Source organism: Astatotilapia calliptera, chromosome 9, assembly GCF_900246225.1.
Source record: "Astatotilapia calliptera chromosome 9, fAstCal1.2, whole genome shotgun sequence".
Classification (NCBI taxonomy): Eukaryota; Metazoa; Chordata; class Actinopteri; order Cichliformes; family Cichlidae; genus Astatotilapia; species Astatotilapia calliptera.
In genome coordinates, this window is record NC_039310.1 from 14,153,085 (window position 1) to 14,180,921 (window position 27,837).

At 39.7% G+C, this 27,837-nt stretch overlaps 1 protein-coding gene across 1 annotated transcript in view; it reads left to right on the top strand.

The window, feature by feature from the left end:
• Positions 1-27,837, top strand: part of cntnap2a (contactin associated protein 2a) — a 398,850-nt gene that overhangs the window by 237,320 nt on the left and 133,693 nt on the right. The window contains exons 10-14 of the mRNA XM_026179392.1: positions 6,509-6,658; positions 15,935-16,097; positions 21,781-21,887; positions 25,041-25,160; positions 25,984-26,099. Coding sequence (XP_026035177.1) covers positions 6,509-6,658; positions 15,935-16,097; positions 21,781-21,887; positions 25,041-25,160; positions 25,984-26,099 — 656 coding nt within the window. The remainder of the gene's footprint in view (positions 1-6,508; positions 6,659-15,934; positions 16,098-21,780; positions 21,888-25,040; positions 25,161-25,983; positions 26,100-27,837) is intronic.

Below are 27,837 nucleotides of genomic sequence, written 5' to 3' on the forward strand. Positions count from 1 at the left end.
CACCCTTCCTCCCTGCTTGTTTTCAATTCTTTAACTTCTTCTATTTATTGCATCGTAAACACCCTGACCAATTTCCTCTCATCTGATGGTGACATTTTGGGTCTTCTTGCAGAACTTGGCACAGCATTGATTCATTGGACTAACTTGTATTTTGTGCAGTTTGTCTTTTTCTTAGATTTTTGCTGAGTATTGGTCAATCTATTGAGTGTTGTCAAACAAAAAAATGTATTATGTTAACGAAGAGAAACAGTTTTAGTCAATTATGATCAGTAGAAGATAACAGGACTTGGCTTTGAAAAGTTAAAAGACAGTTCAGAATCTTCAGCACCGTTTATTAAAAGATTTAAGTCAGTGTATTTACATATTCGTGTCTGCACTTGTATGAATACATTTGAATCTGTGTGGAGAAAATGCAAAAGTAGTTCATAGCTTTGGCATTAAATATGTTTGGTATATAATTAAAAAAACATAAAAACCAAACACATAGTCAGTATATAGTTTTACTACAGTGTTAGTTCATCCACACATATATAGACTATGGGGTCACACCATTTAATCTTCTATCCCATTGCAGCAGGTGTATCAAACACCTAGCCATGCAGTCTTCCGGTACAAACATTAGTAAAAGAATGAGTCCTTCTAAAGAGTTCACTGGATTTGAGTGTGATACTGTAATTAGATCCCATGGTTGCAACAACTGGCAACTGTAAGTAATATTACTGCAAATAGGAATTTAGGAACAACAGCAATAGACCAGTGGGATCCCGCTATAGTCAGAGGGTATGTTCCAACTATAGGGGGATCACACTCCTCAGCCTCTGTGGGAAAGCATAAATATATATTTTAAAACACTTAAAATGAATATAGAATTTCACAAACAAATGAGGGAAATGTCAGAAACCACTAAAGAAGTGCAGTAGAGAACTGGAAAGTTCAGGCTAGTCAGTTATAAGGGTCACATGATGTATTGCATACTTGTAGCCTTGCAGATTCTTGAAAAGATGTTACCTAAAAAAACTAATGGGCCGGTCTTTCTTGAAGAGGCCTTACAAACACAGAAAGCAAGCTTCAAGATATAAACACACAATGGAAACACTTTGCTAAGGTGGTTATTTTTCTGGAAGTGTAGATAAAATTTTCAGGTGTTTCTATATTTAGATTATTATTGTGTGGAAGTAGAGGTGCAGCTATATATGTCTTCTGGTGTCTTATCAAAATACCTGCATTCGTCATCCATATTTTATCCTTTGTTACTGGTGAGCTGCAGTTCAGTCTTCTCTCCAGGTCTTCACTCAGAGCTGTCATCTCCTTCTCCTTCTGCTCCTGCACCGCGTCGTCACTGGTTGTCACTTTTTGAATTGAGGACTGCCAGTTCTGCAGCTTATACTAGAAACATGAAAGCTAATATTTTATCTACAGTTCTTTCAAGATTTTCTAAAATTACCAAGTCTGTGATTTTCATACCTGAAATCAGTCTCTTAGCCTCCTCCACCATTTTCTTCTGTTCAGTCTCAGGTGCTTGAAGCTTTGCTGTAATTGCTGTCACTTTGTTTTCTGTGGCTGTCAGTCTGGTGCTCATCTTGAAACATCATAGAGGATGAGATTTTCAGTGAAAAGCATGAGCAGTAAGCTGCACCAGGCTTTGTTTATTGGTGGAAATTTCTGAAAATTTTTTGAATTGAGAGCAATTTGCAGAAAGTAAGTTGTTTTCTTACAGTAATGACTTTTGTTAGGTTTAATGGATCAGTATTTAAATTACTGCTATTCAAATTTAGATAATGATGGAGTTCCAATTGCTTACATTGCATGCATTAAATTAACACAGGCTAATTTATAGCAGAAACAGACAAGTAAGAGCAACAATTAGCCATTTAATAGAGAATATATGTGCAACAGTTTTGTTATATTTAGGAAAATTGCCCTACCAACATGTGTCTCGGTGCTCTCAGCTCATCCGAGGACTCGTTCCTATAGTCTTGCACTTCATCTGTGGTCAGCTCAGATCTTCTTCATGAGTACACATCACAGACAGATAGAACTGCATTCTTTCATGACTTATTTACCTCTTTTTTTTGGGGGGGGGGGATTACCCCAAACTAATATTGCAGAACATTAATTAAACAGTTTTCACATTGTTTATTGTATTTATACAGATGGTATCTTGTCTATACAGATGGTCAGTGGTTACAAAGTACACACACCTTTAGGATGTGCATTGAATTAATTCAATTGTTGACATGAATAATGAATGTTAGATTTCCTCAGATGGAAATGAAAACTAAAATGTTGGATTTATTTTGCATGACCTTAAAAGCTGGTTCCCAACAGATACTTACAAGGTGAAGCTGCTAGAGATATGATGATAATGATGTCAAAACCTCAATCCAATCAAGTTCACTGTTTCACAGCATGAAATCATCACTTTTGTGTAGTGATTTTATTTACTGTTTGGATGATATTTTTGCCACAGTTGCATTTGTTTACTAAGGATTCAATATAACATGAATTAACCCCAAGTTCAAACCAAGCAAAGTAGCTGATCAGCTTGTCACTTTGTTATCAGACCCTGCATTTGAATGACAACAAAGAAAACCACAACTTTATCAGGTTTAATCTGACTAATTCTCCTCCTCCTTCATCTTTTTCACTCTTTTTTTTTATCTGTGATAGACAGCTGGTATGTGCATGATTTTTGCCATTGTACAGTGGCTTGCAAAAGTATTCAGCCCCCTTGAACTTTCCCACATTCTGTCACATTACAGCCACAAACATGAATCAATTTTATTGGAATTCCACGTGAAAGACCAACACAAAGTGGTGTACACATGAGAAGTGGAACAAAAATCATACATGATTACAAACATTTTTTACAAATAAATAACTGCAAAGTGGGGTGTGCGTAATTATTCAGCCCCCTTATTCAGCCCAGAAGGGCCGATGGCGCAATATGGCAGCCTCGCTTCTGTCAGTCTGCCCCAGGGCAGCTGTGGCTACAACTGTAGCTTGTCTCCACCAGTGTGTGAATGTGAGAGTGAATGGGTGGATGATTGGGTGTGTAAAGCGCTTTGGGGTCCCTAGGGGACCACCTAAACTCACAGGCCGAACAAGGAGAGCGCTGATCAGAAATGCAGCCAAGAGGCCCATGGTGACTCTGGACGAGCTGCAGAGATCTACAGTTCAGGTGGGGGGATCTGTCCACAGGACAACTATTAGTCGTGCACTGCACAAAGTTGGCCTTTATGGAAGAGTGGCAAGAAGAAAGCCATTGTTAACAGAAAACCATAAGAAGTCCCGTTTGCAGTTTTCCACAAGCCATGTGGGGGACACAGCAAACCTGTGGAAGAAGGTGCTCTGGTCAGATGAGACCAAAATGGAACTTTTTGGCCAAAATGCAAAACGCTATGTGTGGCGGAAAACTAACACTGCACATCACTGTGAACACACCATCCCCACTGTCAAATATGGTGGTGGCAGCATCATGCTCTGGGGGTGCTTCTCTTCAGCAGGGACAGGGAAGCTGGTCAGAGTTGATGGGAAGATGGATGGAGCCAAATACTTGGAAGAAAACCTCTTGGAGTCTGCAAAAGACTTGAGACTGGGGCGGAGGTTCACCTATAAGCAGGACAACGACCCTAAACATAAAGCCAGGGCAACAATGGAAAGACTTAAAACAAAACATATCCATGTGTTAGAATGGCCCAGTCAAAGTCCAGATCTAAATCCAATCGAGAATCTGTGGCAAGATCTGAAAACTGCTGTTCACAAATGCTGTCCATCTAATCTGACTGAGATGGAGCTGTTTTACAAAGAAGAATGGGCAAGGATTTCAGTCTCTACATGTGCAAAGCTGGTAGAGACATACCCTAAAACAGTGGTCCCCAACCCCCGGGCCTCGGACCAGTACCGGTCCGTGAGTCGTTTGGTACTGGGCCGCGAGAGTTGAGGCTCAGGTGTAAATGTATGGTTTTCAGGGTTTTTATCGGTTTTCAGCGTTATTTTTTTCATTGTTTTTATCGTTAACTCGGTTTTCCTGGGTCTCTTCACGTGTGTTATGAATAAATCTTCTTTTTTTTTCGGTACCGGTACTAGTTTTATCTTGTTGTATTTATCTGCGACACCTTAAAGGCCGGTCCTTGAAAATATTATTGGGCATAAAACAGTCCGTGGCGCAAAAAAGGTTGGGGACGGCTGCCCTAAAAGACTGGCAGCTGTAATTGCAGCAAAAGGTGGTTCTACAAAGTATTGATTCAGGGGGCTGAATAATTACGCACACCCCACTTTGCAGTTAATTATTTGTAAAAAATGTTTGGAATCATGTATGATTTTCGTTCCACTTCTCACGTGTACACCACTTTGTATTGATCTTTCACGTGGAATTCCAATATAATTGATTCATGTTTGTGGCTGTAATGTGACAAAATGTGGAGAAGTTCAAGGGGGCCGAATACTTTTACAGGCCACTGTATTTGGTGCTTTTGACAGCGAAAGAAAGACAGAGAGACAGAGAGAGAGAACACGGATCGCATATTTGAGCATGAGGGTTTCAGCAGGCACTTGTCTGTTTGTGCATGAGTGTGAAGGTTCAGTTACATCGCCATCACTGATAAGCTCATCATTCAAAGCTATTGCAGGTGATGTAAAACAGATGAGGGAACACAAGGTTATACAGTATCTATTTTCCATTACATTCAAGAGGTTATAGAGAGTGGGACAGGATGGAGGAGAGAGCTTGGTAGTGATTACATCAAACCAATATGCAGGCAGAAATGTGATTGTCACTGAAGGAGGTTATCAAGGTCGCTTTCTGCCAGAAGTAACTTTTTTGTGGTTATCACTCGGACAATGTAGACACTGTCCTCTAGATTTTGTGTTATTAGTTTTGGGATCATGGCCTCCTGACAAAAAAGCGTTGTTAACAGTATTATTTTTTATTATTTTATTTTTCTCCCTGCTAGAGCTAGTTTTTAAAAAAGGGTTTTACAATTTTAAGGGGTACCATGTCCCGTGTATGCGAGTGTGTATTTTTGCATGCCCAACCACGTTGCCCTGAGCGTGGCTGCTGTGGTCACAACTCTCAGCAAGTGACCATCTTGGCCCTTAATTTCTTTGGTCACAGCCTCGATCGCACACAGGCATACAAGCACAGGCACACACGGCCACCCTGCTGATGAAGATTAATTAGTGCAGACTCCCTGCTGATATGAAAGCTCGGGTCTTCAAGTGCATTCTGGGAAGAAGTAAACAATGTGAGAGTGCATCTTGCAGACAGCGGGGACTCACACAGAGGCCGCCACACAAAAATGCAAACACACCGACATAAGCTTGCCCACCGTCTATGCGAAAGTGTGTGTATTGACGTGCATGCAGATCCATGAGTAGGTGCGCTCTGCCAAGACTGATTTACACATGACCGTACCTTGAACTTCGCTACAGTGTCCTCAACAGGTATCGATGTATTACAATCAGTGAGGCAGTGTGCTAAGCCCAATTGAAAAAGAAAGACACTGCAGCAGATGGCTGCAAACTTAGAGAAGTAGAGAAGAAAAGAGAAGAGAGAAAGAAAAAGAGAGGAAATTTTAAATGCAGAAACAGAGGAAGGGAAATAAAGATGGAGAGATAGAGGAATCTGGGATAGCGATCGAGGTGAGGAGGAAAGGATGAATAGAGATTGGTGTCAGTAAGAGGTGATGTATAGAGGAGAGGGCAATGAAAGGAAGCTGGCTTCTCTCTCAGCTCCAGTAGTAATGTCCCTTTCCAAAACATCACTCATATTTAATGGAGCACAGCTACAAGAGAAGGGAGAAGAAAGGAGGGCACGGAACTTGCATGCACCAAACACACACATATGCAGACAGAGCAACACATTAGAGCCTCGTGCACTTTCAAAAAGTACTCAAAGTTGCAGGCACATAAAGGACGCACACACACATGCATTTGGATACTCAGCAAACAGGGTTCTGTGAGACTTAATGGAGTTGAGTCACATGGGCTTTGAGACTACAAAAGGGAGCCAGGAGAAAGAGGGAGTGAGAGAACAAAAGAGAAGGGGAGAAGAATCGAGGAGCACGGACTTGCATATGTGACTGTGCACATAAGTGAGGGGAAGCCGAAATAGAGGCAGAAAGATGATCCTCGATAGCACTGAACTCTGTTGGAATCACATTCAGCAGGCACACAGGAGTGCCATTGTTGTGGAGAAAAACATATGCTGAATATAAAAGTAGAAGGTAAACAGAGAGGGATAGCCACACATAACAGAATGAATCACCCACACACCTCTCACCCAGCCAATTGTCTTATTGACAAATCCCAGTCAGGGCCTTACATATTCTTCTATATTCTCCTATTAAAAGAAATAACTTGGACCTATGGGGGTAAAAAGTACCAGTATTGAGTTTTGTGTGGTGGGCCTTTTTTTATTGTTTTTTTATTTTTATTTTTCTCAGCAAGTTTTATTATTACATCCAGGGATTTACACAAATGCTTTTGCCTTATTGCTTTTTTCCAGGCTCGGGCCTCAATGATGGCCAGTGGCATGCAATACGTTTGGTTGCCAAGGAGAACTTTGCCATGTTGACGATAGACGGCGAGGAGGTGTCTGCTGTGCGCTCCGTCTCACCTCTCAGCATCACCACGGGAGGAACCTATCACCTCGGAGGTAAGGGTCAACCCAGCACCAACACCACATTTCTAATGAGAACTAGACCAACTTTAGTGCCAGCATCATTCATTTCCATCGCATTTCTCTACACTGTGGATGTGTGTACTCCACCACATGCTCCCTATGTTTGAGGAGGTGTGTTGCATGTTTATTTTTCATGTTTTACAGCTAGGATTTGAGTCGTCTATGCTGTTCATATAGAACTTGTGTTGGTTTTGTGGTTATTTGCAGATAGTTCTTCAATCTAAATCAATATTTCTAAATCACCCATATTTGTACATGTGTGTGTTAAGGCAAAAATGATCAAATTTCTTTTCCGGTAGGCAAAGTTTAACTGAAAGTCGCTCACTTAGCAAGAGCCCAGGCACAGCAACAACACCATATATATAGGGGACACAAACTATAACAAACAGACACTCACAGAGAGATAGAAAGAGCGATAACACAAGCAGCAGCCTCAATCTGTCAGAATTAGGAAGACGCCAGGTTAATGATGCCAGACACCTCTGTCTGTCTGTTGGAAGATGGTCCGTATCTAAGTGTACTTGTGTGCATGTGTGTGTGGGTGTGTGTGTATGTGTGGGCACCTGTATGAAATTACAGTAACTTAGAGAGATAGTGCAGCTCTGATAGCTCCATCATGCCTCCCCCACCCCCACCGCTCTCTATCTGAGCACAATCTCCTCCATCGAGCAAAATCATTTCCCCAGGCCAGTCAGTAAGGATCAGAGCAGCCGACAAAAACACAGCCCTAGTACTTTTATTCTGTTGTCTATTTTAATTTACTCTTAGCTGGTTTGAGTAAATCCCCAAGTCCATGATGACTCTGTACTTTTTTTATATATGAAATCAAAGTCTGTGAGACCTTGATGGGCTAATGGATTTTTAGTCTAGAGTCTGTTACATCTTTGAAGGATTCTGAAGGTCTTTTGTCAATCTAGGCTGTTGCAGAATCATTGAATTTAATTCTTCATTTTTCATTATTGATATCCCAACTTTCTGTCTCTCTTTTTAGTCTTTGTCTGTCTTTTATATCTCCTCTCTCCTTTTCCTTCTCACCCTCTAGTCTCCACTTGATGCAATTGGTGATTTATTGATTTCAGTAAACTGAGTTGTGAATCAATAGTGGCTGAGAGGAGAGGAGAGGATCTCCGCAATGTCTTTACTCCATGAAGAGGGCAGAGGAGACAGTTAGACGAAGGAAGTCCAAAAAAGGAAGAGAAGAAATAGTATAAAAGATTGACAGGCAGGAATTGCAAAATACAGAAAGAAGGTTTTATAAGGTGAATGAAAAAGGTTAGCACATTAAAGAGTAAGGCAAGGCCAATTAATCTATGACGAATACTTCAAGAAAGTTTTCTGATGTTTTTATTTAACCTATGGTACTTAAGTTGAGGCACATTTGGCAGTTCTTGCACTCTTGAATTTTATTGGGTAGGACACAAGAACCTTTGCACACAGATTTGGAGATTTTCTGCCATTCTTGTCTGCAGATCCTCCTAAGCTCTGTCAGTTTTGATGCAGATGGTCAGAGTTCATTTTTAGGTCTCTCCAGAGATATTTCACTGAGTTCACAGCACGGTTGTCGTTGGGCCACTCAAAGACATTCACAGAGTTGCCACTCCAGTTTGTTTTTTGAGAGGGGGCTATATGCTTATGGTCATGTCCAGTTGAAAGGTGAAACTTTGATTCAGTCCTGAGTGCTTTGGAAAAAGCTTTCTTGAAGAATATGTCTGTATTTTAGCTGTTAACCATTCCCTGAAGCCCAACTAGTCCATACAGAAAACATCAACTCTACATGAATGTGGCACAAGCGTGCCTTACCACTGGGATGGTATCGGGCATGATGATTAGTAGTGATGGATGGGTCCCTTAGGTGTGACATTTAGAAAAGAACTATCTGGTTCTTGTTAGCAGTATGTACTTAGGCCCTTTTCTGGCAGTTGCTTAGTTTGGCCAGACAGCCAGCTCCAGGAAGACACCCAGTTGTTCCAATTTGTGCATTGACCTGATCCTCCCCTTTGACTTGTGCAACAGTATTCCCTGTCACCAGGCTTTTGATTCCCAGATCATGTCCAGTCAGTTAAATTTACCACATTGCAAAGATAAGCAAGAGAAATACCTAGAAACTGAACTAACCTATGCTAAATTGGTTCTGAATGTCAGTCATATTCTTTCTTCCAATAAATTTGCAAAAGATTCTCAGCATAGATTTTTATTTGGAAAAGATTAATTAAAAAGAGCAAAATACTGCACCATAGGTGATACATAAAAACTATGTACAGTGCATTGTAGTATATATTCTACACCACTTTGCATTCCACTTGCATATAAACACATACAGTATGTAATCACATATAAACACTAAATACACATTGCAGCAACTGGAAAAAATAGCAATGTTTTTCAGTAGTTTCTCCCCTTTGATGGAGGTAGTGCGCTGAATTGGCAGGAACTGTGACTGGGGTTTTTCTCGTTAATTTTACATGACATAATGAATGCTGAGGAGCAGGGAGCCTGGTGGTAAACACAAGTTTGAAGGCTGCAGGGGATACAAAACTGTTGATTATTACTATGGAAAGAACTACAAAATGATATTTAGGCCAGCGCTTTAGTGGCTAGGGAAAAACTTTTAGGAGCTGTTTCATGGAAAACAGTGTGCACTGATGCAGCTTGTGTTTAGCTCTTAGGGTTATTTTCCTTTTCTCTTCATTTTTCTGTGATTGGGTTTGGTGTATTTAAATACTGTAGCAACAGAGAAATTCCATGTGGAGCAGTGTGTGAATTTTAATGGCAATTTCCATCTTTCATTCAATATCTTGCCTCCTTGTTATCAAAGAGGAAGCCTAAAATCCTATGTGTGTTGGTTAAGTTAGTACGCAAGTCTGTAACTCACATGAAAAGATGGGTGTCCTACATACACACAGAACTACGTTAGCGAAGGACAAAATATCCAGCACATGTATTCAAACCATCCCGCTCATCACATTCAGAGGCTAATTTCCATCTCAGAGGTAACAGAATAATATAGTGAATGTACAAAAGATAGTTTAGCCTTTGGCTTGCCCTCAATTACTCTCTCTGATCGCTCGGCTTGATGAGTCAAAGAGGCCAAGCCCATTAAGCTGTCCTAAAGCTCTCTAACAGTATTCCATCAGCACTTTCACTGTGACTGAGACTGTTCTATCAGCGAGCCACAATTAGCAGAAACCTCACAGTATTATGAACAATCCCTGTTTTTTTATATACAGGACAAGGCTTGAGTTAATTGCTGAGAGTAATTTATGTAGGTGCAGCCATCCAGGTAGCCATCTGCTTCAAATCACATGGCTGTAAGGCATCAATCTGCTGTGCTTCCGCTGGCAACAGTTGTAGACCAGAGACCACCAACTGAACCCTACTTCGTAAACAAGTACCATGTAATAGCAGAGATATATTTTATGCTCTTGGTTTTATGTTGTTTCTGTGCTGTTCTTTGTTGTCAACCCCATCTTTGACTCAACACTTTCGAATAGTGATTTAATAACAAACAATAACAAAGTTGTTTTTTTAGTTTAAAAAGTTTTAAAAAATACATACATATATATATATATATATATATATATATATATATATATATATATATATATATATATATATATATATATATATAAATTAATATCCACAATGATGTGTCATCTCTTTCTTGGATTTTGTTCTAAGTCACGAGTATTTGGTCTCCATGAAAAATAAATGAGCAAAATAGGAAATGTCAGTCTAGAGCAGACTTGCCCAACTCCAGGCCTTGATGGCCGGTGTCCTGCAGGTTTTAGATCTCACCCTGGGTCTAGACACCTGAATCAAATGATTAGTTACCAGTTCTCTGGAGATCTTCAAGGCTGTGTCCCAATTCAGGGTCTGCACGCTTGAAGAACGCACACTACGCGTACTACGTACGGTGCGTACTATAAGTACGAGAAGTGCGGAAGTGAGAGGCTTGTGAAATGGGACGTTCTAGCCTTCAGCGTGCAGACCCTGAATTGGGACACAGCCCAAGACATGTTGAGGAGGTAATTTAGACATTTAAATCAGCTGTGATGGATCAAGGACACATCTACAACCTGCAGGACACTGGTCCTCGAGGCCTGGATTTGGACTCCACTGGTCTAGAGTAACTATTCCATTCACTTTGATAGCATAGAACCTTAACTTTGCTAGGGAGTTAGAGGAAAGTGGGTGTGACTATCTGCCTCCTATAATCTTCAGTTATATTTTTATTTCTGCCACAACTGCTACATTAAAGCACATTAGCACCAATTAGGGTTTTATTGAGGCGTGACTGTCACTAATCAGAATCAGAATCAGAATCAGAATACTTTATTGATCCCTGGGGGAAATTATTTTAAAAATGAGGAACGCTTCACGAATTTGCGTGTCATAAGTAATAAGTAATAAGTAATACATACGGTATCACTAACACTAAGTCTGAGAACACATGTTTTACATGCTTTACTTAGACCCACACACACACAAATACGGCATATAAATGTCAGTCTGTATTTAATCAAATCACAGCAAAGTGTGTGTGTGTGTGTGTGTGTGTGTGCGTGCGTAGAATTGGCTTATATGAACAAGACTGTTTTTTTTCTTTTGCATAACACAGTCTTTCAATGCTTTTAACATTAAAATTAATGTTATTCATATGTTATATGAAGGCATGCATATTGACATGAAATATTTGCTAATTCATGCTTATATTAAATAAATAAATTACCCAGTTTAAATCAGTGGTAACTTTTAATGCATTTTTATTTATTTGATTTTGGCTATGATGGGACATTATGCAAATGAGGTACTATTCCCAAGGAGTTTAAAGGCTATGCAAATTGAGTACATAATATTTCCCTTTATTGAATATTCTTCCTTATTTCCTTTTTTTATATATATTGTCTAGAATGTGCAGTTTTTGCGTGTCAGTTAATAACAGCTAAAATAAGACCACTTTGCTTCCTCTGAAATTATGTAATAATTGACAGTGCAAATCTCTGAGTTCTGCAGCCATTCAACATTTTCCTTGTGATGTAATAGTCCTGCCATTTAATTTCTGTGCCATTAAAATTCTCTTGGAACCTCTCCCAAGGTTGCCAGGTTATAAGATATTATGCTGAGGATGTCAGTGGCAAGAAAGACCTAGGCTTTGAGCCTTTGAACGTGCCCTTTACTCTTCCCTCTTTCTTCATTCTATTCTTTTCAGGTTTCTTTCTGTTTTGCTCCTTCAAATTTCCTCCCTACCTTATATCTTCATTTTTCTCATTATTTCATTTGCTTTAACCCCTTCCTTTGCCTCCCGCTGGACTCCTCTCCTGCTCCTCTCATCTCCACTCCTCTGTCCATTGAGCACCTGCTTTTAGAAGCAGTCTCCTGAACCCAAAGCCCATTTTACGGAGAGTAGTTTTTCACTCATGACGCTACGCTTAGAGAAATTAGTAAGTGACTGGCAGAAGACATCCATAAATTGAATTTCTCAAGAGGCACGACAGGGAGACACACACAATCACACATAAGTGCACATACACGGAGACACAAAGTCATATTTTCTATTCAGGAAGAGGGGAAAAATTGATACACTAATGAGAGAGCAGTCAATTATGGGACGTTCCACTCTGAAGCTTTCTAGCATTTGATAACTGTCTGTAGGTGGGGGCGGAAAGGAGTATGTAGTGTTTCCTATTGTAGTGTTGAAATCTTGACTTTCTTATACATTTGATAATACTGAGTGGTTCCAAATATTGTCACAGCTTTTCATAGCTCATTGCTTCTTTTCATCATTTTGGAAATGATAGAATGGCTTCTTTCACGTTTTCTATTTGTGAATAAATGACTCATCATGACAAAAGTCCTACAGTTGCTTTCCCATTACTACACATAGACTGTACACTATGACACAGTATATTTTTGACCTTCTTGAAACACAGCATTGTAGCCCTCCAGTGCTTTCTTTTGGTCATTTTAGCATCTTAAGTTCTTGCGGTAACTTGTAATGAATAGCACATTTTCAGCCATGCGTCTTGCATGCCGTTCCTTTTACATCCTACCTTTACATCCTAAGGCTTGTGATGAATAAGACATGACACTCTGGCAACCACATTTATCAAAGTGCAGTCCACGTGCTGCATGTGCATCTTGTGTCATTTTGTGTAAGTGCAAACAGTTCTGTTTACGTGCATATCAGCTAAGGTGCCAAATGATTTTATTGACATGAGTTTTGTTTGATATTAATGCGAGTTATGTTTGTTTGAGAGTGCTCTGAGGACTTTTTTGGACACTTAGGGTAAATTGCTGAGGGACAAACTGCAGCAGGTGGTCAGGAGATAAGCATTTTCCTTTCCGGGAGTGCATTCTTGGTTTTGTGTGAAATTACATATTTTGTTTGGCAATAGTTCTTGTCTCTTCTGAATATATTCTAGAGTTACATCCTTGGAATATTTGTTTAATAATTTACCTCTGAGCATATTGGCAGATTTCCAACCTACCTCTTCCGGAAGCAGACACATACCTCTAAATGTAATGGGATTTGGAAACATAGCCTGGGAGCCAGCCGTGCACAGGTAGAAGAAAGCTGGTGCTGGTCTTTCCAGTGTGTGTTGTAAGACGAGCTCTTTAGGCCCAACAGGGGGATTGTGATAGTGTGCCAACAAGACTGCAGGGGGTTATTGCTGTTGTTCCACATTCTGAACAGTTATAAGAAACAGAGTTCTTCTGTTTGTAGTAATACTGCAAATTAAAGCAAAGAATGACATTGAAATTAGGGAGAAATAAGTACTGCTTATTCTTATCTAGAATTTAGATTAGAAGATCGATTGAGGTATGGTGATGCATTTGCTTTGCTTCCAGCAATTGTTTTGTCTTTGTTGGACTTTCTACTAACAGCGGTCTGAATCTTGAACTTTGTGTGAGTATATCTGCATTACATTCATACAGTGATACATATTTTAAAATCATCCATCCATCCATCCATTCGCTTCCGCTTATCCTTTTCAGGGTCGCGGGGGGCGCTGGAGCCTATCCCAGCTGTCATAGGGCGAGAGGCGGGGTACACCCTGGACAGGTCGCCAGTCTGTCGCAGGGCCAACACACAGGGACAGACAACCATTCGCACTCACATTCACACCTAATGGCAATTTGGATTTTCCAATTGACCTATCCCCACAAGCTGCATGTCTTTGGACGGTGGGAGGAAGCCGGAGTACCCGGAGGGAACCCACGCAAACACGGGGAGAACATGCAAACTCCACACAGAAAGACCCCGGCCTGATGTTGGAATTGAACTCAGGACCTTCTTGCTGTGCGGCAACAGTGCTAACCACCGTGCCACCGTGCTGCCTCATAAAAAATTAATTTTCTTGAAGCTTCTTGGGGAAATAAAAATGTTCCCAGGGAGGCAGACTAAAACAGAATTGTAACTATATATTAACATTGGTTATGTCTGGTCATTGCTTTAGAGTAATAATAAAATAAAATGCTGTACTTTAAATCTATTTAAAACTCTGCTACTGCAAAATCTACATACTCTCTGAGTCTTATTTATCCATCTATTAATCATTTAATATGCAATATGGTAAAAGGAGCATTTATAGTGCTCATTCATATAGATAAATGATCACCTGTGTCTTTTAAATAGTGATTTGCAGATGTTTGGATTCATTTAGCCTTTTCTAGATATCAGATTTTTGCTTTTGTTTGCTGATTGATGATTAACTTTTAATCCAAAGTCAGCTGTCACCTGAAGCATGCCGGTTTTAGTAGAAATACAGGTGCATTTCAGTTATTGCTCTTAAAAAAGTATTTTTGCATCAAAAGAGTAAATTATAAAGTGACACCTAATAAACTAATCGGATATAGTGTTGAACTTTAATTGCAAAAACCACTCAGTTGGTGGCTTGAAAAGAGAAGCAGAGAAACAAACCTCCCGCTGGCTTTCATGGCCGAGCAACATACATACATCCACCCATAGCTTCATGCATGGTGCCACTCATTCTGCCAAACTGTCAGGATAGCTGGATTTCCTTTGCATTTATAAGCTATCCACAGGACACAAAGTGCTGCCAGCCAGCTGCAGTCTGCTCTGTTTCCCATCTTCTCTTCCTTTTCTATCTCCCTCTCTGTCTTTCTCTCTCTCTCTGTGTTTCTCCCTGGAAAAAAAAAAAAAAAAAACACCAGGCAGGTGTGGCAGGAAAAGAGACAGATGGCAAGGATGACAGGAGAAACTTTTTGGAAGGAGGAGATGAAAATCAAAAGATGTGAAGAACAGGATGAATCCAGCAAACGTGCACACACATACCCTTATACATACTGTTTACTTTCTACTGTTTTATATGCTTTGTGTCAGGGACATAAACTACAATTATGTCGATGTATACACACACATACACACACACACACCCAGTGCACACGCCTTGTATAATAAGTCTCTTTGATGCTTTGGCCTTGAAGCTGATAGGCATGCTGGAGAGTGTGACAGCTTATATCATCACGATGATGGAGATGTCATTGAGCGGTTGTGTTTTATGAGTGACCCGTGTGCTGTTGGACTGCCTGTGCTCTGTAGATTTACACTCCTATACTGTATGCTGTGCAACTATTATACACAAAGCACGGAGGCAGATTTAAACATGTAGAAGACATGCATGTAGAGTACATGTAAACCTGTCATATATCAGTGAAGTTTTGTAAAAGATAAAGAATGTTCAAAAAATACACACAGGTGTATAGTTTTGTCCTAGCCTTGTCCCCTCTTCAGTCAAGGCCCAGTGAAACCTCTGGACGGGCCATTGACTCCTGTACCTCATAAACGTACAGTATAGAGTAAAATCTGTATGTCCTCTAGCCTACTGCAGTCTTAGCACCAGCATTAAGTCTAATGGGCCTTGCGGATAAGCTCTAAAACAAGACAAGTGATGAAGGTTCATGGTTTTAAAAAAGGGGACAATAACCATTCACTGGCCAGGTGTGTTGTTGCTCATCAAGGATAATGTCACTGTCTTCTTTTCATGGTGTGTTTTAAATCGTGAGATTGCAGGGAGAGCATAATAGGATTCTTTCAATCTCCCACTTCTTTCATTTCACTATTAAAACAAGCTTTTATGCATCCCTTTGTTTCTGTTCCTTCTCAAAAATAGTTACAGCATTTTTTCCACTTCCAACTATCTGTAATTGTCAGCAGAAAATTGCCATTTTTTTATGTAACAATGTTTTACTTTCTTTTCTTTTGTTTGTTTCTTGTATGGGTTCCAGGTTATTTTCTGCAAACACTGTTTCCACCAACCCAGCGTTCGTTTCAAGGCTGCATGCAAGCAGTCTTAGTTGATGACCAACCTGCTGATCTACATGCTGTGGAGAAAGGCACTGTGGGAGCTTTTGAGAATGTCAGCCTGGACATGTGTGCAATCATAGACAGGTAAGAGTGGGTCAGGCATGGGCAGAGGACAAAAGCAATGATTGATATAAATCAACTGGTTTTAAATAGGAAGAATCATATACTAGACAAGAGCGCCATGTGGAGTCTTTGAATTTCGATCCAGAGACTTATAGCACAAACATCCACTTGTCTGTTTGAATCAACAAGTATGTGAGCGTATTGCTGTCTCCTATCTGCTTGTCAGATATAGTTGATGGGGAAAATTACAGTGCAAGGAGGTGTGTATTTTATCAGTGGAAAACATTGAACAATCTTAATCAAACATCAAAAATGAGCCATGCAGTTCGGTTTTATTGCCAAGGATACCAGACATGGAAATTCTGCACAGCACCTCCCAATGTTGGCTCACTGTAAGCATTCATTAAACTTGTTGACATTTCAATTTATTTCCTTGTCATGGACTAGACAAACACATTGGAATGGATTCGCCATACATGCAGTCACCCATGCAACATTTGCCTGCATTGATGCCTGTGTGCAAAACCATTTAAACTTTGAGGACACGTTTAATCCCGGTGGTGTTAGTCACGTATTATTTAGTGATTTGTCTTCAGGTGAGGTTTGTCAATGACCTTCATCGATATCCTTGGTGAGCGAAGAAGACACCAAGTACCCCTGCTTGATTGTGATCAATTTAGGTTCGCCACAAGTGGTCTGACTGGCTGGGAATCTTGAGTTCAGACAACTGCTTGGGCACACACTTACACAGGCAGACTCATCAGAAAATCCTGTTTAAGTCAGTGTTGTCATTTTGCATTTGCATTTTCAGATAATGTTTCTATTAAAGTGTTTGTGGCAGTTTAGGCTACCTAGTTTATAACTCTAGTCAAAAAATCCTTTTTGTGCCCTACTCTCCTCCAATAATGAATGAAACGTATTGTATTTGTTCATATTGTGTTTATTCTTACAGTGTACCTGGAGGGGGTCAGGAGGAGGGGCTCTGTGAGGCACAGTATGACACAGTATGTGTCATACCTAATATGAATGATAATAATAATTTTGATTTGAAATGTCATCCAGTAAATAGCAAAATGCTTACAAAGTCAAAATTTGCATTTTGACTCTGTTTGACTCTGTTTTGCATTGTGCTGTGCAATCAAATGTCCAATTTAGAGGTGCTAATTGACTGAGTCAGCCAGAAGACTGCGTTATTATGTTTTAATTTGATCAAATGTTACTCACCATTGTTACAATTTCACTTCAACAGAATACTGATGCTGTTTATTTTGTGCAATTCTGTGCAACTGCCTCTATGTGACGTACACTATACTGTACGGAGGAAACGATCACAAAGATGAGTGACCGAGAGTGTTACAGACCACTGGAAGTTGGCTTCCTGCTGCTGCATATTGAAAATGCAATAGCAGATGTGCTGACAGTTCTCCAGAAAACTTCTGCCTTCACAGGTGGAGAAAAAAAAAACTGTCCATGGCCAAAAAACTTTATTTTGGACGTGAACTAACACAGAAGTTTCCAAATTTAATGAAACTATCCTACTCTCTGTGCTCCCAGTATTGCCCAAGTCTATTACTTCAAATGTTTTGTATAAGCCCTGCAGTACTTGAGGTGGGCCTTGTTCTGCCATGGAAGATGAATGGGTGCACTGTTACCATCTAACTAATCAGAATGTCTTTGAAGGCAGTTCAATAGCCCTGTCTGACCTCCCTTTGATCAATGCCGTTCCACTGTGAGATTGTGTTTAGGGTGAGATAGTGGAAGAAACAGAAACTACACACAACCTAACAGACACACTCTCAGGTGGACACATAGCTATGCCCATGCAAATTCCCACAATGTCACTGTTGTTCTGTAATACTGCCGAGGCAATGAGTGCAGAGGCACATAAAACCACACACGCTCATAAATTTGCCGAAATGTCTTTTTTTTTCCAGGAAAAAAAAAGCCGCATATATAGTTAGTATACTTGAGTGATCACAGCTTGCTGAGCATAATGTCTTTTGTGATTGTCAATTGCAACCCTCTGTGAAAGGCCCTTTATCTGAACCTTGTTACACTGTAAAAACAAACTTTTAAAAATATACTCAACGAAATTGATGTAACAATTAACCCTAACCCTAATTAGTACACAATTTGTTAGGTGCGATCTACTCTATATTTGTACTCAAGCACAACACAAATAGGTCAAATCTACCTAACATTTGTCGGTATGTTACACCACTACAAACCTTTTTAAAAAATGACTAACATTACCTCTGGATTGGAAATGCCTAGATTAAGTAGGAACATTAGGGAAATGTCTTGAAAATTAACAGAACAATGTTGCATTATCCATAACAAGAAGCATGCTGCAAAGATGTAACTGGAATTGAATCATGGATTTATTTATTTATTTATTTTTGGAGCCTTGCAGAAAAGATTAGCACTAATGCTAGTGCTTTCATCATCAACATACCCTCTGCACCACTGATGAATAGACTTGTAGTCAAGACAAGACCAAGACAGACTGAGTCAAGACAAAGACAAAGTCGAGACCGAGACAAAAAAGCCAGATGCTGCTTCGTTTACGGGTGTCAGGCATATTTATGTGTTTTTGCGATGCACTCGCACAGCCCTCCTCACCACTGTCTACTGTCTCACTCACTTACTGAGAGGACAGACGCACACTCCACTTAACTGTCGCGTCTCTCCCTCTGTTTTTCATATAATGATATTATCCTATATCCTCGCATGTGACTGGCCACAATATGGAGGGATTGGAGCATAGCTGAGCCACTGTGTGAGAGCTGCGCAGCAAAAGGAAATTAACTGTGCGTGGGGCTGCACGGCGTCAAAGCTTTAGCGCAGTAAGCTCGTTAACTTGAAGTTAACTTTACTTGGACAAACTGCCCGAAATGCCCTGACAGAAACATTTCAGGGAATTTGAGTCATTCTGCACTCCAGATGCGTTACTTGCATTAAAAATGTGCTGTGCAATCTAGTGTCACACTAGAATGTTTGTTTTTCACAGCTTTTAGACTGCCACAGGGTCGATTTTGTACATAGCCAAATGCTTGTCAAATATTTTGTAGCCTAGCAGACAGGCAGGATTTTTATTTATTTTATTTATTTCATTTTTTTACAGCACATGCTGTCCCCCTCGTTTTCCAAGTACACTGAGTCCAAATGTACAAAGAAATCCAAAGATGGCCACAATTATAACCCCCTCTGCTGTCAGTGAAGCTGTCCTATGTTATGTGAACAAGGCCAAAGTAGTATGTCACTTTCATCAGTATTGTGTGCACAACAGCAGTAATCATCATGTCCAGCTCCAGAGGTGGAATATTTGTGCTGCTTAACTGCCCGACAGCCAGTGAGGCTGGAGAAGAACTCAGAATTTTAAAGGACCCCTGCAGCTTTTACGAGTCAGTGTTTGTTTGTCCTCCAGCTCGCTTTCCTGCTAACACCATTTTATTACATTCAAGTAAGCAGACTTAAAAATTCTAATCGCATAACTCATACATGACTGTGTGTGTGGAAAACCCCGCTTTAAGCCTCCCGTGCCTCGGGATCCATCCCCACAGGCCTGCAGGCAGATCAAACCACAGAACTTTGATGTGCTCGGGATTTGGGTTGGTATTCAAATTTTAACAAGAAAAACTGTGATGTCTTAACTGCTGTGTGCTCAGTGCTGTGTTCACACTCTGTTTACTTCCATCTGTGAATATAGAGACTAAATTTTAACAATAACAATATGCTTTATGTTAAGAAACCTAAGATGGAACACTGAGATTCAGCATCATTAGCAGGTCTGTCGCCTCGTGCACTCAATAATCAATGATGTTTCATTTTAGTATAGGCAGACACACACTTCAGTAGTCACTGACAGTCTCACTTTATTTAGTCGCACATGGTCTGATTAAAACTGAGTTATTCCTGATTGTTTACAGTTAGCCAAGGTCACCAGTAGATCCTGCATTTTCTTTCACTGACTGGGTGTCTTGGCACAAGTATTGCTGTGGGGGTGGGGGGGTATCAAGTGAAGGCATTACTTTCTTTCTTTTGTTCTTGTGAACACCTTGAATGGAAATGTTGACAGATTCATTGAACCTATCAAGCTAATAGCGACATCATTGGTTATGAAAAGAGTCCAAACAGGGAGAAAATATGTGGAAATTCAAAGAACGAAGGTTCTTTGCCGAGTTCTATTTTAAATTATTAGAAATTATCATCATGCTGACTGACATGTTTGAATGGTTTAGATCTTATCACTGGTTTTGTCCTTTTGAATCAGCTTTTTTACAGCATAAATATTTAGTATCCTTTGCCTGCAAAGGTATGTGTGGTAGTTTTCAAGGGCCTCGGGTCAGTGAAATCATAAAACTTACATTAATCTCAACTCATAGAATCACATTCTTTTATTATTATATTGTAAGACTTCTGTCTCAGATGAATAGGGATGCCACTCTGTCAGTCCTGTATTTCTTTAGATAGTAGCTACCTATAGTAATAGACTTCTAAAGAAAATCTCAATGTGGTCACAGTTCATGTAACCTACAAGTAATCACCTTTTAATGTATTTCCTTTCCTTTTCAACAAGTTAGATATAGTGCACCTTAACATTGTTTATCACAAAATTTAGATCATCTGTTATAAAAAAAGTTTTTAATGAGATGTCTATATGGGCATACGCAAGTTTGTCACATTAAATTGTTAATTCGTCATATTACCATAGCCCAGAATATTCTGTTGTTCTATGAAAAGGAGCAAATTGCCAAAACAAAAAGCAAAGAAATTTTTTTGTTTGTTTGTTTGTTTTAAGAAAATAATCCACTCCTCTCTTCACAACCTAGCACCATATGACTCTGTAAGAGATCTGTTTCCAAGTCAGAGACTCTAGTGTATTTGTCCCATTGCTCAGCTGCGCATTAGAACAACTTCTTTTTTTTTCTTTTATAGTTAAGTTCAATTAAAGCTGGGAACAGAACTAAGAATCAGAATGGGATATCTTTTGTTTTGGAGAACAAAAATACTCTGGTGAGTTTGGGTCATTTTGAGGGACAGATTTGATAAATGGTCTGGCACTTACATGGCGCTTTTCTACTCAGTTGAGCACTCAAAGCGCTTTCTGGCTCAAGCCCCGTTCAGCTAATCACAGAACGGTTCATACAGTGTCTTACTTGAATATTGTATATTGTATATTGCATAGCTTTTTTTTGTTATACGTAAAATTGTATTGTATTTATTTAAATTTTTACTTTTTAATTATTTTATTTGCATTTTTCTAATCACTAGGGTTTGAGAGTAACGCAATTTCTATTCTGTGTATGTCCTGTACATGTGGCAGAATTGACAAATAAAGTTGACTTGACTTGACTTGACTTGACTTATCGATGGCACACACTTTCTAACATCACACGCTGACTCATGGTACAAAAATGTTTGTAGTTAGAAAAGCTTTTGTTGAAGCTTTTATTGTTTTCTGATCAATAAGTTTTTTACCGTGATAAATTGCATTAAGTAACACAATGTGCTGTTGGATGGGTGCTATCATTAAAAAGTATCTATAAAAATCGATGTGCTTTCCTTTCAAAATAAGAACTCTTCTGAGTGACAGATATTGATCATTGAATGGTAGTGTATTTATTTATAAAGCAAGTTTTTAAAGCAACAAGTGTTGAAAACATTTCCTGTAAAAGTGCTATTGCTGTCCTCCTCTCTCTAGATGTATGCCCAATCATTGTGAACATGGTGGTCGGTGTAAACAGACCTGGGACAGCTTCAGCTGTACTTGTGATGGAACTGGATACACTGGAGCAACATGTCATACTTGTAAGTATGTGTGTGTGTGTGTGTGTGTGTGTGTGTGTGTGTGTGTGTGTGTGTGTGTGTGTGTGTGTGTGTGGCAAGTTGTGTGTACAGTTGTTTGTTCTATTCATTTTTTGTTTCTTTGTGTTCCCGTCCGTGGAACAACACTTTAGGCCGCTCTGCTCTGCCTGTGTGTGTGCGTGTGCGTGTGTGTGCGTGTGTGTGCGTGTGTGTGCGTGTGTGTGTTTGATTTAGCCTTCCTCCATTCGAATTTGAGTGATTAAGCTGTTTGTTGGGGTTTTTTCAGCTCAAAGCCACAATTCTCATTAGAGGGACAGATGAACTTTTGAAGTATTCATGGGAATCAGGCTTTTCTGACGACACTGTGTGTTTTGTTCCGACAGAGAAAAAGGAATACGACCCAAAAAGCCCCATAACACAAAGAGAACAGAGTCGGAGAGAGCAAAGCGGGATTTTTTTAAAAGTGCTTAACAATTTGAGAATGCCATCCCTCCTCCCATAAGCCTCAAAGACTGTTCTCTTTTAAGAGAAGGCAGATAAGTAAAGTTCTGGAAATAAATCTAAAAGAGCAGATTTAATATAATGGAAGTGTGAGAAAGCCAGAGGAATAAAGTGAGTGAAAAAGACATTTTTCAAATTTAGGCACTGCGGAGTTGGTCTAAGTAGGTAATAATGAATAGATCATAAAAAATACAGAAACAGATGAAGCAAGATGCACATCGAGAAATGTCTTTGTACGACTGCATCTCTCTATATGTGTGAATCTGTGTCCAAAATTGCATCCCTATTTACTATATACTTACTGTATCACATACACCTCTGAGTTTCTGGGGCTATATGGAAACGCTATGCAACCACATAGTGCTCTGCGATGCATTGTGCTGCATATGTGCCAAAATAACAGCTGCTGGTGATGATACATGAAAGAAACAAATGAGTAAACAAGGTGCTGACTTCACGCATGCCCTCTGAAAAAATTTGTCAAGGATTAGTTAGGAGTAATAAGAGACAGCCTAAGGCAGTAGTAACCTAGAAATGAAGGTCTCTGGTTTCCGGCTATAAAGGTGTGAGGCAAATCTGGAGACCTGCCAGTAAAGTGTGGGGAGAGAGAGTGAATGAGCAACTCTTTTCACTTCCTTAAAGAGCCGCTTCTTTGTCACGGACCTCTAAATAGTTTCTCTGGTGGAGCTTGTCGGTGGCAAAGTTGATGAAATGGAATGGACGGGCATTTATATAGTGCTTTTTCAGTCTTACTGACCACTCAAAGTGCTTTAGAGTAACAACCACATTTAAGCATGCATTCATACAGTGCTTTATTCTACATTTAAGCACCTTATTAACCCAACATGCACAAAGAAGCTGAGGTACCTTCAGACAGCACACATGGGTACAGGGCAAACCTTATGACCACCAGAATTACACTTCTCAACCTCTGGACTACGATGGCAGCATAAATAAAGAGTGAAACAAAACAATGGTGTAATTTGTGGCCATGAAATGATTTAAAACATGTCACCAATTAAAGACCCAGGAGTGTGCAGTAGTGTCCCATCCTTTAGTGATTAGATACGTAATAGTCAATTAATGGAAGAATAAATATGTTTTAACCATATTCTGAGATAAAAACAATAACTGAATGGTTAATAACTTAAAAAAAAAAGAGTATACAGTTTTGAAAACTGCATTTTAGTTCATGCCAATTAAATACTTTGACTGTATTTTTTTGTCATTAAAAAATAAGCACAGGGGTTACCAGCATTTACAGCTTTTATGTTGATACTGCCATAAGCTCCTTTCCAAATCCTGCTAGTATTCCACTCTGATGGTAAATATATGCAGACATAATTTTTGTATTGACTTACTAAATATTCTAATTAAGTTCCCTCTGGAGAAATTTCTCTGAATTTCTCTGTACATTGAATCTTTCTGTTGTGGTACATAACACTGAAGAAGTCCTAGGAGAAATGCTGGCTATTAAACTACCATTGTATTACAGCCTTTGCCAATGGCTTTGAGCCAGAACAGAAACATCAACCTCAACACTTCTCTTGATCCTTTGAGATTCCTCAGTACAGTTACATCCTCCCAACACTGGTTGTGGTTAACAAAAAGAGTCTCCTCTAATCAGAAAACCACCCTGCAAAACTGAGATCAATGAAGTAGTCGGAGAACATATAGAAAAGAAAAGGCTGAAAAATAAAGAAACTGCAGACAGAAATAAGGAGTTGATAGCAGGCAAACTAACAAAGAACTATTAACATATTGCAGGCTCTTTTTCTTTTTAAACTCATTGTTAAGCCTGTGAGGAGTCACACTTCAATCAAGAAAGTTTCACTTCAAGTCACGCTCGCAATTCACTTTGAAGTGTAATTCTTCCTGCTGTCCGCGTCCCTGTCTGTCTGTGTGTACGTCAACACAAACACAACATCAATATGTTGTCAGCTAGATTGCTCGAGTGTTAGGGAGAAGACGCCGCTCCTTGACAGGCACTGAATAGAGACAATGTGGTGAGCGAGGCAACCATATGAAATTGCCTTTTGGACGAAGGGGAAAATAAAAAATAGGGGGGAAAAAAAGAAAGCAGCTTTGGAAACTGAGTTGCTATTTTAGGTCCATCGTGGATTTGGAAGCTTTAGTTGCTGAATTAGATAACAAAACAGAAATGTTACTCTAGCATTTGTCTATAGTATATTTTTGAGTGGCTTACTGTAGCCTCTTCTCTCGCACCAGCCTCAGGGCAAAAAGAAAAAAAGAAAAAACTGCCAATCTATGAACGCTTTTCTGTTTACGGGGAATCAACTGCTGATTTTGCTGGAAAGCCAGGCCTTAACACTGCCACCACCCACGGCCATTTTTTATTTTTATTTTTTGCCTCATTGGTTAAGATTTATAAATAGGAAAAAAGTGTTTCCTCATCTGTCATCCATTCAACAGTTGTGCTCCTTTAAATATGGATGTTCCCCAGTGTCAGTGTATATCTCAACATGACGTGGTGTCACACTGAGTAGGTGTCAAACACAGACTTGTATTGTAAGCCTAATTTTGGGGAGGGGATGTATAGTGCGCTTGTTTTTTTTTGTGTTTTTCCTTTAATACCCATCCTCCTTCAACTGCTCATGTTTGCTCTCATTTTTCTTCACCCTTGCTCTGCTCCAGCGATCTATGAGCCTTCGTGTGAGGCCTACAAGCATTTGGGCAAGTCCTCCGATGCCTACTGGATCGACCCCGATGGCAGCGGACCTCTTGGCCCCTTCAAAGTTAACTGCAACATGACAGGTGTGTGTCTCCAGTGTGTGTTTGCGTGTGTGCCTTCCATACTGTCTAGCCCCAGTGACCTGTGAAAGGAAATAAACTCTGCAGCCTTAACCTGTTATATCTGTGGTTTCCATGGCAACATGTTCACAGTAACTGACATTTACTTCTGAAGCAGCAGCAAACACAGATACTGAGATGCACATGCACATCAAAACACACGCCATAAACATATACGCAACGAAGCTGTTATGCAACTCTAGGAGTGCTCTAAGGGTCTGTGTGACACTTCTTCTGTCACACACACCTGCACACTTCCATGAACACACACACACACACAGTGGAATAAGTAGATAGTCTGGAACAGCAGAGCATGGAGGCAGAGCAAAGGCGAGACTTTTAATGAAATGTCACTGCACTCCACTGGCTGGCCCCTTAGTCACGCTGAATAGCGCACTCACACACACCTCTGAAATGTTAAGAGTTTCACGCTCTCTCTCTCTCTCTCTCTCCCGCACACACACACCTCAGAAACCTGAACCACACACACACACACACATTCCCTGACTGACAGTGTGAATGAACAAGGAGCTGTGTGAGTGACTGGTTCGTACTATAACAGGACAGAAGTGTCTATTAAATCCCGGAGTCTCATAGCTGTAACTTAGATTACACGGAAAGAACTTCACTGCCATGACAGCTAAACTGCACAACTCATGTGTTGCTATGTCTGCATGTGCGAATCGATTGCATGTGTAAAATTAAACGAACGATCAAATACGTTTCCTAGGTTTAAATTGCGCTATGGCTTGTTTTCATTTTGAATGTGTTTTGTCTATTTTCATAGAGGACAAAGTATGGACCACAGTGATGAACAACCTGCCTCCCAAAACCATAGTCACAGGCTCCAGCAGAAACAGACGGACCGTGTTACAGGTCAACTACAGTGCCTCAATGGACCAGGTAATGCACTTGAACACGTTAAGCATAGAAAGTGTTTTGTCTGCAAATAAGGCAAAAGTACCGTAGTATTATACTTAGGTTTAGAAGCCAAAAAATCTTTTTTTTAAAAAATGAAAAGGAATATATTATGAGATGGAAAAAAGGGTTTGGATTTGTTTGAATTGTAGCCCTCAGGCTCTGGGCTTCTCCCTTAGTACATATTATGAACGATGAGAACCGTGAGGATTTTTTTACTGACTACTGCTAACATCTGTTTTGTTTTAGATGATTTTATCCCACCCTTTAAAAGCAAGCCTAATATGGTGCACGGCACACGTTACTCTGCTGTTGCTGACAGGACCATAGGGTTTCATTTTTGGGCTGTTTTCTCTGAGACCTCTGCTTGTGAGAAAGCAGCTGCATTTTCTTCTGTGATAGCAGTCTTCTTATTGTTTGCTGAAAAAAAAGCCCTTTATTTTTCCGACTACGCCTAAGTCACATGGACTTGAATTGGCATTAGCATTATGCATGCAGTGCGTGAATTAAAAAGTAGTGAAGCAGTTATAAAGCCACGTCTCTTTTCCCATGGCACAATACTGTATTTATTAAATGAATATGTGCAGAATAGTTCAATCATTACAACTAATCATTTATCATTTTTTTCTTGGCAAATACTAAATGTGCTTGTGGAGCTGTGCCTCGAGTTGTATGCAAATTGAAGTTTTCCCAGAGCTAATGTGTTCCCCAGCCTCTGTAATTTCTGGTTAAGTAAACATACAGGCAGCATGAATTTGGGATAGCTTGAGTTTTTACATATCAGTAGATACAGTGATTAGTGCAAGATAATTGAAAACTAAAAGGACACTTCATTGGTTATACTATCCCAGTGTCACATTCGACCCCCATTTTCCTTAAAAACTGTCTTAATTTCTTCATGTCTTAGATTTAACAAGTTGCTGGAAACATTCTCCCGAGATTTTGGTCCATATCGACATGATAGCATCACAAAGCTGCTGCATTTTGGCTGCACATCCATGATGTGAATTTCCCTTTCAATCACACCCCAAAGGTGCTCTATTGTACTGAGATCTGTGAAGGCCATTAGAGCACAGTGAACCAGACACCAGATTGAGATGATTTGAGCTATGTAACATAGTGTGTTTTACTGTTAGAAGCAGCCATTAGAAGACACTGTGGTCATAAATAGATAGGCATGGTCAGCAACAATACTCAGATAGGCACTTAGACACTGCAACACTTAGGCAACCATATGTACTTAAGACCCCAAAACTAGACAAGAAAACATGCATCATCATACCACTACTAGCCTAACTGCAAGGCAGTTGCTTTTATGTCATTCATTCTGGCACTACCGTCAAAATTTCTGTCACAGCAGAAATTGAGAATCATCACAGCAGGCAATGTTTTCCCAGCTTTCTTTTGTTCAACTCCTGAGTAGAGATGGCACGATACCACTTTTTTATGTCCGATACCGATATCATAAATTTGGATATCTGCCGATACCGATATGAATCCGATATAGTGTTTTTTAATCAACAAAACAGTTTTTTTAATATCTTGCTGCTTTTTGTATAAGTTCAAACTCAAGTTAAAAAAAACAAACACTAAAGCTATTCTATGCAAAAAATACAATGCACCGAAAATATTTCATAGTTCAGCAATATCAGTCTCTCTGATCAACCTAGTAAACTTAACCTACACCATCCTCCCTATTCTGGTATTTTAAAGAGTAAGCAAC